Raw genomic sequence first — 11,627 nt, 5'->3', positions numbered from 1 at the left:
GAGTGTGATTGGGCCAACAGTACCCTAGGGTGGGTAAGGGCTGGAAGAGAACTGCTTTCTTCATTTGGGGCTGTGTTCTCTGGTACACATGTCACCTACTCTTCCTTCCTGATGCCCAGATGATCCCAGGGAAGAGGTTCAGTCCTCATCTGGCCCAGCACTGAAGTGAAATGATGGGCAGTGGAAGTCAATGTAACTCCTGGGTTGAGCCCAATCCAGCAGGACCCCAGATGCCACATTTATTCATCTCCCTGCCCTGTCCTGGCAGCCTCTCTGAGGAAGCAACACAGTCTTTGGACAGAAGACAGATTCTCTTTAGAGATCACAATGGCAAAATGTTGGAGGAAAAAAGAAAAACCCTAAGAAATTAAGAATTCATAACAGAACAGAACTAATTGGTTTCCCACTAATCTGTACAGCTTTAGTCTTTGAGTTTTCACCCTACTTTAGAGAGATCTCCTGTCTGTTGCCTAAAGAAATGAGATGTGATTTTTTTTTCTAAATCATTATTGTGATCTCCATCAAAGGACAGCAAAGACAGTAATTAGTACTCTTCACAGACCAGCCTCGCTTTAGACATAAACTGCATTTGTCTTTTGCAGAGCCCAAAATGAAGCATTTATTTTTAGAATTTTCTCATGGGTTGCTGCTTGCTGCTAGATCTTTCTACTATTCATGTTCCTTTAACGGAAACAGGATGAGGACGTTAAAATACTAACAGAGTAGCATAACCTGACCCTCACGGGGGAATCATCAGGTGATACAGTAAAGAGCAGGGAAAGGTTAAGGATGACTCTTTAGTTCCTTGGCAACATTAAATCCAGGTATTCATCCAAGAGAGCTGTTTATGATTTACAAAGAGACAAAAGGCCATCAATGAGGGCAAAGTCTTCAGGGCACCTGGGTACTTGGAGAGCTTTTGTAACTAGTTTCTGAATGACCACGGAAGTGCTAAAATAGGAAAAGTAGGAAAACCTGGTCAGAAAATCTTCCTGTCAGCCACGCATTGTGAGTAAAACACACAGTTTTGTTGCCATTAGATTCCCAAGCCATGGCGCTGGAAGGCTTAACCCAGACTCCTCAGTTTGGAGCAGGAAAGCTGAGTTCAGGGAGACCAGGGTGGCCAGAGCTCACAGGATAGAGTCAGAGAAGAGGGATCCCACTGGTGAAGGCATCTCTTGATAATGCTGCAGAGTCCAGTGTTAACCCACTACAGACTCTCTGCCTCACCCACAGCAGTGTGGGATAGGAGACAATATAAATTTTGTTTTGCTTTGTTTTCAATGAAAAACCACTGTGGGGTTGAACTTGTAAAACTGAGTTCAGTAGCTACTGGGCACGCATTTAAATGAACTAAGAATAGGTAACATTCTATAATATCCTTCTCTAGTTGTATTAGCTGCCTTTTAAGAGCTTAATAGTCCTTACAGAGCAAATATCTTTATCACTCTAAAGAGTTCAGTTAAAAAACTGCTGGGGAAAATAGTCTGAATACAAGTTAGAAAATTTAAAATGTTTTTTTTAAAGTTTTTTTTTAACATTTATTTATTTATTATGTATACATCATACAGCTTTCTGCCTGCATGTGTGCCTGCAGGCCAGAAGAGGGCACCAGACCTGATTATAGATGGTTGTGAGCCACCATGTGGTTGCTGGGATTTGAACTCAGGACCTCTGGAAGAGCAGACAGTGCTCTTAACCTCTGAGCCATCTCTCCAGCCCTTAAAATGTTTTTTAAAGTAAGAGTTTTCCATATGTGTATGTGTTCATCTGGTCTCAAATTTTATGTTAAAAACTTGGATCTGTACTATTTAGAGCCATGCCCTTGGATTTCAAGAATGTCTTATAACGCTTGTTTTTTTGTTTTTTTGTTTTTTTTTTTTTAAGCTCTCTGTTGTAGGGACAAGCACACAGAGACTGCATCAACTAAACCTTCTAAGGGAGAAGTTCAGTCAATAAGCTGCCCAAAGAAAGTGACTCAGCAGTCTTCCTGGTAGCTAGTTTTAGCAATAATAAATTCCCTGGCATTTCTTTTCAAATGCATGTTTGATTGGGACGGCTTCCCAAACCACTTGTCTAGAGTCTATCATCCTGACAGCTCATGCTATTGGCATTTTTCTCTTGAATATGCAGATGTGTAGACGCTTTGACTAGATGGATATCGCAAGTCAAATGAGCTCATTTGGATTATTTCACGTGAATAAATTGAAAGCCGGTCTTCTCCATCATGATTAAAATCAGGCATTTTCTCCAAGGCCAGACAGAGCTGTTTCTCTCGCTGCCTAAGCAATTTCAATCACAAAAGCAAATTGCCTCCATATGGATTCCTCCAGGAGACTTCAACTCCATAGAAAGAAAAATCTCGCTAGGGACTCGGAGGCTTCATGGTAGACGCGGGTAGAGTTGTTAGAGATTAATTATTGAAAATAAGCCATGCCTCATTCCATTTCCCCTCTGAGGATCCCATGTCATCTAACAGACAGCTGTGTAGAGTAGCTGAAGAAAACTCCTCTCTGGGAACCTATGGGGAACATGCGGTAGAGCCAGGCACAGCAACAGAATCCCCTGACTGCTGATGGGCACAGTCCCCTCAGGCCGTGGGTGGAAGCAGGCTCAGGATATATTGGGATAGAAGATTCAAGTTGAACATTATTGACTCTACAGGAAATGTTGAAAAAGTCCCTCCGAGGGAAGCAGGCCTCAGACATTTACAGATGGGACTGGACAGACGGCACACAATGCGCTGGGGACTACAGTAGCCTATGGGACAAAGGCAAAGAACACTGAAGAAATGAACAAGAACCATCCTGTTCTGTTTCTTTCGCTCCAGTGCTCCAATCGATGTGGGATGGATTTATTCTGAAGTAAACCCTTCTTTTACCCTGTTTGGTTTGTTTTGCTTAGGAATCCATTGCCTATTTAAAAAAAGAGAGAGAGAGAACCCTAGTTAAAGTGTCTTGTAAAAGCAACAGTTAATTTACTAAAATTACACTTAGAAAGCTGCCAATAATTAGCTGTTAGAGAAGTTATTTTCCATGACTATTATCAAATAGCCTTCCCTTCAACTGGTATGTTTTCATACATATTGATGACCTCTTTAATAGATCATCACTTAAAGTAACTAATTCATCAATAATATTCTTGAGAGGAGTTGCATTTGGCACTGCGGTAGACCAGAGGCCATCAACAAACAGCAGCATCGGACTCACGATCTTTGAACTTGATCAGAAAGACATAGTTATCAAACGAGTCAAGAATTTCAACAAGGAAGAAAAAAAATCCCACTGAGAAGTTGGTGTATATTAGTAGCCCATAAATAATAATTTTCTGAAGTAATGCACAGAGATTAGTCCAACAAAGCAGCGCACAAGTATTTAACAGTTTTCCTGAGGTAGAAGAATTTTGATTATCCTCATTTTTGAAAGACTTGACTCTTAAAAGTGAAACATGGGGATGCCCCAGTGAAGAGATGAGGCTTTTCTGGTGATAGAAATCCAGTGGGTTGTTTTCAGCAGGGTTTATTGAAACATATACAGCCATTGCTGGCCTGGAAAAGACATTGTTCTCTGGGAGTAAGTCAATGAGAGAATATGGCATTTCAATGCTATTTCTGAAAAAAAAAAGTGTCTTAGATGGCAATCATAGACTTTAAATACATGCATTTGCTTGTATGCTTTTTTTAATTCCTGAAAGAAAGAAATAGAGAAAGAAAGAAAGAAAGAAAGAAAGGAAGGAAGGAAGGAAGGAAGGAAGGAAGGAAGGAAGCATTGTTATAGAGGTATGTATCAGAAACCTTGGGTTCCAACTCTGGTTAATAACTCCAGCGTTATTACAGCCAAGTTACTTGATCTGAACAAACCTCTATTTCCTCATTTGATACTTGAGAATTTTGAAAGACTTGACTCCTACAAGGAAAACATGGGGATGCTCTAGTGAAGATGGGTTTTGACTGTGGACACTTCCCACAAGAGCCAGAAGAAGCCAGGCTTAAAATTGATAGGAAGCTTCAGACCCTGGGGGTTTTGTTGAGAACAAAATACTATGACTAAAAGGAGTCCTTCTGCTGACTGGAAGGGTCAGCATCCAACTGTCAACTGTCTTTACATGGTCTACACCAACTCTTTGTTGCCATATTGTCAGGTTTGTCAAGAAAACATGGACATGACTATTTCTGGTTAAATACTGTTATTTTTAAATGCCACTTGGAAAGTAGGCTAAACTTATTTCTGTGGGTGGAGCAGGAATTGAGGAATGCAGAAAGTAGGTAATCCTGGGACCACAGGGCACTGAAGCTCTATTTAATCCTCCTCTCACTGGGTCTCATTAACATGTGTACACAATAGGGAATTAGAGCCACCACGGTGAGTGGAATGGATGTACTTTTACAGAAAGACAACAGGTAAAATAAAGGTTCCATGTGAGTTGGGATCTTGATGAAGCAATAAAGTTGCATTGTGGTCAGTGATGTCAGAGCACAGAGCAAGTGGAGGCTCAGCTTGGCGCCATTTTTTTCCCTGGCAGCTCAGAAGGAACATTTCTGAGTTGATGGAGAAACCCAAGCCAAATAGGACCCGGAGGTTTCTCACAAGTCCAGCAAAAGGCATGCTGTCAATGTGGATCCAGTCTGAGTTGGCACAACACTTTTTGGTGATGGACACAGACCACAACAGGGCAATACCAAGCAGTCTGAGAAGCAGGTAAAAGGTGAATGCAGGTCCCCAGCTCCGAAAAAAAAGAACCAAAAAAAAAGGTGAATGCAAACAGGAAGAGGAAGACATTGGTCTTCAGGTACACATTCAAGCTGACCACGTAGATTCCTGGAGTGTGTTCGAAGGCCTCGGCTACTAGCGTCCCTAGGGATTGGAAAGAGATACTGGCATGAGCTTGTGACCCTGAGCCCTTCAGGCATCCCTTTACTCTGCACATGGGAGGGCTTTAGACACTCAAGTTCTAACAATTTCCAAAAGTGTTTTCAGACATAGTCTTTCAACTACCTACACTGGCCAAGAAGGATCAGTCAAAAATCAGAAACAGAGTGACAACTCATTTTGCAGGCAGACCACTAAGTAATACAAAGCTGCCAACAGGTGAGGTTAAACCATGCACTAAGATCTTAGATAGTTCAATCGGCGTGTCTTGGCTGTGGGTTTCAGGGTCCTTATGAGGTCCTCCAAAAGAAGATGGAGGCACAGTGCCTGACATGATGGGTGAACCCTTCCCTTCAGTTACACATCAGAAAAGCCTGTCACACTATGCAGTTCTCCATTTACACCACTACACCACTAAGAGAGACTGTGTCAGCATGTACACCGAAGCTCATTGAGACAGGTCTTACTAAATCACCGAAGCCCCCATGGTAGAACATGTTAGTGGCTTGATTCAGCTACCTCCGAAACCAGAAAACTGATGACCAGGAGAGTCGGATGCTACAATGAGGTGAACAAAGCAGTGACGTAACATGCCTGGTGACTTCATTGGCCAGAAGAGGGTGTCAGATCCCCTGGAACTGATATTATGAACGGTGAGCCATCATGTGGGCTCTGGGCAGGGTCCATCGCAAGCTTCAGCAAGTGCATTTAACCACTGAGCCTTCTCTTCAGCCCCCACTCACTAAATTTTTACAAATGAAGAAAATATTGCCATTACAAACACCAAAAAGGAATAGGAACACTTTAGAATAATTTTTGAAGATTGTTAATTGGAGGGGAGAATGACCTACTCAGATTTATTTCTTACATTCAAGACTACTCTTAAGGAATAGAATGTGTTTTCAATTCTTTATTTTAAAAGAAATTTTATATACTGGTATGGTTGTATGCCAGATTTAAGAAAAAAGATTGATGATTTTTTTTTCTATAACTAAATTTTGGTCAGGCAGTCAACAATATAACATTTGAGGATTCCTAACAATACAACTTTATTTTTCTTTTAAAACTGCTCAGATTTTAATATTTTAAAAGATTTTTGCACATTTCTGCTTCTAATCAAAACCATGGCAAAGTTTATGGCAAAGTAATGTTTGGGATTACTTCATTACAAAGAATTTGAAAAAAAGAACAGAAGAAAAATCCCAGTTTCTGCAAATAGTGAGTTATCTTGAAGTTCTACATGCTTCTACACATTAAGAAATCTGTTAGCAGTAAGTCTAGCATTCAAATTTAATTTTGCCTCTAGAATGTTTTAATTAAAAAGACTGCATAGACTTTAACAGCCAGAATATATTTCGCTGATCTTAAAAGCATCGGATGTTCAAAGTAGGAAGCACAATTTTACTAAATAAATCGCGATGCATTTAAGAGCTATGATGATCCTTAAAAATTTAAGCTAATCTTAAGGCAAGAGAATGTGCATGCAAAAATGTTTTCTTATGCAACTCTAGATGACTTGTTTATGAGGTACCAAAATAATAATTGAATTTTGGAATCCCAAAGGCGTATTTAGCAAGTCATTAATCAGATAAACATTTCCAACTCAATTATAAAAGTGGTAATAGCTGTGAGCTAATTAGAACATTATCTTAAAGCAGAATATTCATTTTCCACTCATTCTGCAACATGAGCTGTGAAAGAATAGAATAAGTACTTTTCATTGAAAAGCTGAAAATGTATTCAAGTGAACGTTTACAAACGACCTCGCATAGTCAACACTGTCTTGCCAATGCTTCAGAAGCTGGAGCAAGCTGACCTGTGCAGAGTGTTAGAGGACTCGTCCATCCAGCTGACAGTGTAGTTTAAGGCGGCTGTTACCATGACATACCAGACACATGATGAGCCCATTGCGAGGCCACATGGACTTCCTGTATTGAGCGTCATTTGTTCAAAAGGTGATTAATTGTCAGGATCACAGATGAGACACTAGGATTGTGTATTTGTCATGAAAATTACAAACAAACAAACCCATACGTTATATGTACTGTATAGAAGTAGATAAAAATAAGAAAAACTGAGTCAATTTGAGACTCAAGTTCACCATTTCAAAAACACTTTAAAAAAAAAAGAAAGGAAGAAACAGAGCGAAAACTGCTCGTCATATCTATTTCCCCTGTTGGTCCCCAGAGTGACCCACTCTCTACCATTTATTATATGGATAATAATGGTTAGAGTTAAGATGTGATTTCTCCAGACAATTCCATTGTGATATAATGGGACCACAAGAAGTTCTGATTATCATGAACTTACAATGTATATAATCAGCTATAACTTTATGTAATTCTACCTAACTTTCTTTCTTTTTTTTTTTTTGGTTCTTTTTTTCGGAGCTGGGGACCAAACCCAGGGCCTTGCGCTTCCTAGGCAAGCGCTCTACCACTGAGCTAAATCCCCAGCCCCTCTACCTAACTTTCTTAATGAAAATGCTTTCTATGTGAAACACACACACACACACACACACACACACACACACACACACACACACACACACACACACACCGTTCTTCAGAGTTGCAAGCTGATTGAATTCTGCAAATCAATATATTCAGTATAATGATTTAAGAATGTGGGCAGTTGCACGCAAATCTAACACAATCGTATTCATTCTTCATATGTTGTTTTCAATTGACAAGCAAATTAAAGTACTTATCCTGGATCTTGAATCAATGTATTTTCCTTCAGCTGACAGGCTGTCATTGTTCTGCCTGTGGTTTACTGATTGACTTACAAACAACTGCTGTGTATATGCAGAAAGCAGAATGTGCGTATTGTGGGACTGCAGCTTTGCCAATGAGAATTCAATCTACAAAGACACTGAAAGGGGGAAGGGGATCTTGACAAAACCCACCTGCTCTCGGGCCTTTCCTAGTGCCAGAACAGAGGCCTTTTCTACACTGCTAGTTTTACTTTTAACCACTTAGACGTGACACATAACTTTTCACCTAGTAGAAAGTTAAATACCAGACTATCTTGGAAAACAAAGGACCGGTCCCTTGTTAAACATAAAATTCACTGTGGGAATTCTCACGAGATGGAACAGACGCTTGGAAGTTTTAGGATAAAGCAAACGACCATTTCAGCCACCTCCCAGCTTATTCATTGATCCACCCGCCTACTTACTTATCTCATTCTAAATGTGAAATACATTTAATCCTTGGCTGATAGGATATACAGTCTGATCAGCCGTATATTTAAAGAATTAACTGTGGTATTATAAAGGTTGTGAAAGATATATGTATACTTTTATGGAAGCAAAGGAAGGTTTTCAGAAAATTCATTAGGAGCACGTGCATTTAAGGTTTGTTTCAAAGGACTGTCTAATAGCACAAGTTTTACAGCTACGATGTAGCACAAGGCAACTCTTTCACATACGTTAAAGCATATGCATTGTCCCATATATATAGATATACATAAACTTTTTACTCTCTTAAAGTTGACTTCTACAATACAGATATTATACTTAATACACAGGGTCTAAGAGCCTAGGAAGCCCTACTAACATGGTACACAATCAAGAGTGAAAAAGAAAGACAGATGTTAGCAGCTGTGTCTCCTGGCAGTGGAAGGAGATCTTTGCCTTTCTTATATGACATCTGTCCTTTCCTTATATATGAGATTCTCAGAAGAGCCATGGTCATGAGGCTACTGAGCAGCAAACAGATCAACGTTTCTAGAATCTTAATGTAGTTCTTTGGGAATTTGTTCTAGCTTATTGGTTTTATTTTTTTTTTTAAATTTGTTTTCATACCCAACCATTATATCTCTCTAAAACAATAAATACCCAAATATAAAATGGTTTTGGAAGTGTTCTTTCCACTTAGTCTTTCACAAGTAAAAATATAGAATTTGGTAATTCGTAAAATTTCTTTCCTTCCTCATTAGCAATTTTTACAATAAATTTTAAATCTTCACCCATGACAGTTTCCTTGAGATCCTAAATATCATATGATTATAGAATGCTAATCATTAATAAGCACTCACTTCAATAAAGTGAAGCTTCTTTAATTGCTTACCTGGACCTGTTTCACATGGAGTAGGAATCTGCTCAAGACATGGACTTGAATGATTTGGGTAAATCTCAGTTTCTTGGATCCACCAGTAAGGACAATGGCCAGACAATATCCTGTGAACAAACAAACATGAATTTCATATGTACTTAAACACAACAGTTGGCTAAGTGGAGACTTGCAATTCTTGTTAAGAAAAAAAAACCACCTCAAGTAAAAAGTCAAGGGACAAAGCTCATAATTAAAACACCCTTAGGGCTGGAGAGATGGCTCAGCAGTTAAGAGCACTGACTGCTCTCCCAGAGGTCCTGAGTTCAAATCCCAGCAACCACATGGTGGCTCGAAACCATCTGTAATGGGGTCCGATGCCCTCTTCTGGTGTGTCTGAAGACAGCTACAATGTACTTATAAATAAATAAATCTTTAAAAAAAAAAACAACAAAAAACACCCTTAAATAACTTGAGTTCTGGTCTCTCATCATGAGAGAGCATGTCAGTCTCTGGGGTTTGGGAACACTTGTTTCCGGTAACCAGGGAAGTCCTGTGGGTGCTTCGGGTACTTAGATTGGAACTATCAAAATGGAACTTAGAACTACTAATCTCATTACTGTGCTGCTAACTTCCTGGTTAATCATAGCATTTGTATTATATGTGAAATTACTTACAATTCAAAGTATATGTTTCTATGCTCTTTGTAAGTTCTACTTAAGAATCTGGTGTTTCAAGGTATCCAGTTTCTTTGGGAGATATTCCAAGTCAAAGTACATGCACCTGAAACTTGATCATTGAGCTAAAATAACAAATTTAAGAATACATTTTAGGAAAGATAAAACAAAACCGAAGTCTTACCATTTAAATACAAGATTGAACCAGTCCCCTACAACCGCTACCCATATCATCTTGGTTCCAACAGTCTGATTCAACTGAAACCAAAGTGGGAAGTAAATAGAAAAGATATTTCGGGGGTCTCCAACATTGGATATAAAATTTAGAAAACCATAGTAAGCCCGGTAATCTTTCTCCAGATGCTGGATGACGAGACTCCACTCCTATGAGGAAATCCATATTGATGTAGTTCTAAGCATGAAGCAGGAGGAACTGCAGGGCTCAGAGTTCGGTTGTCTTTACAGGGTCCCCTTGTGATGCGTCGAGCCATTACTGTGACATGTGATGCTGACCATCTGTGGAGCAAGCATGATGGCCCTCCAGCCCCGAAAAGTTCATATGCTTATGACTTTAATTGGTGGAAAAGAGGTTCAGTACATGCTGATCTGGGGCAATTTGGGGGAACTTGGAGAGAAGCCCAATGGATTTCCTCTGCATCCTCCCTTTGTATGAATAGTTAGATCGTGTTTGCTTGTAATTTTTCACACAGTTCATTTCCCTCAAGGGCAGACATTACCAATCTCTATGCTTGGCTAGCAGACTACACAAATAATTATTCTATGTCAAATAGGCCTCAAAGCTGTGCATTTTAATTTCAGTGAGACTGTGGCTTTCTGACTCTTCTACTGGGTCTTTCAGGAAAACGATAGAGTGAATTTCTTCATTTAAAATTTTAGTATCATTTGACAGATTATTTTCTGAACATAGGTTTCAAAAAACAAACTCCTGGATAGATCTTCACTATCAAAGAACGACAGGATATATATGGAACAGAGAAGAGGATACAGGGGAGTGCATGAACTCAGGGTGCAAATGTGTTGTTTATGTTTTTTGACTGTGAGGCAAAAAAACAAAACAAAACAACACACAAAAAAAAACCCAGACTTCCTTGACTTACTTTGATAATAGAAATATGTTAGTACTGAACTGATATTTTTATTGTCATTGCTGTTATGATGTATGTATGTATGTATGTATGTATGTATGTATGTATGTGTGCTTATCGGTGTGCAGATAGTATAGCATATTTGTAGAGGTCAGAGGACAACTTTCAGGAGTCAGTTCTCACTCCAGGGATATCCTTGGATACTCCAGGTTATCAAGCTTGTGGAGCAAGTACTTTCACCACAGAGAGTCATCTCCCTGGTTCTATATCGTTTTTAACTGACAAGAGAATACAGTTAATTGGTTTGGAAAACTGTACTTGTGATAAAGACAGAAATCAACTACAAAGGGCTTCTCATCAGTCAGGAATTGCCAACCATTTGTTTTGTTGGTAAGTGTTCATGAGAAGTAAATAAGGAGCATCCAAACACATAGATTGGGGTGAAGAGGGTGCAGCATGGAGACATAGGTACCACAGTCAGTGTGAGAAGCTGCTTGGTTGCAGAGTTGGTCAGGAGTCCATTAAACCCCTCCACACGCTGAAGGTACAGCTATGATACGTTTCTCATCCCTCCATTCAGATACTTGACTTTGCTTCTCACAGCCTCCTTTACTGAAACGGTCTTCATGGGCTACAGCCGTCATTGTAAAGCTCTTCTAGAGTTGCCCCATGATTCTACAGCAGTGGCTCTCCACGTTCCTAAATGCTGTGACCGTTTAATACAGTTCCTCATCTTGTGGTGATGCCCAATAATAAAATTATTTAGTTGCTACTTCAAAACTGTAATTTTGCTACTGCTATGAATCTGCATGTAAATATCTGATATATGACACCCTCCCCTCCCAAAGGGGTTGAGACTCACAGGTTGTGAACCACGGCTTCTACAGCATCAGTGCTATGGGGCATGCATTCCTAATGGTG

General features: G+C 39.6%; 1 protein-coding gene across 1 annotated transcript; it reads right to left on the bottom strand.

Annotated features, from left to right (window-relative positions):
* Positions 1-4,294: 4,294 nt before the first annotated feature.
* On the bottom strand, positions 4,295-10,091 carry G6pc2 (glucose-6-phosphatase catalytic subunit 2). Its single transcript, XM_087655031.1, is given in 7 exon segments — positions 4,295-4,510; positions 4,512-4,722; positions 4,763-4,918; positions 6,685-6,796; positions 8,942-9,051; positions 9,785-9,977; positions 9,980-10,091. Coding segments are annotated over 7 exon segments (1,110 nt in total).
* Between the last annotated feature and the right edge of the window lie 1,536 nt (positions 10,092-11,627).

Source organism: Rattus norvegicus, chromosome 3, assembly GCF_021556685.1.
Source record: "Rattus norvegicus strain SHRSP/BbbUtx chromosome 3, alternate assembly SHRSP_T2T, whole genome shotgun sequence".
NCBI lineage: Eukaryota > Metazoa > Chordata > Mammalia > Rodentia > Muridae > Rattus > Rattus norvegicus.
This window is presented reverse-complemented; position numbering and strand designations above follow the sequence as displayed.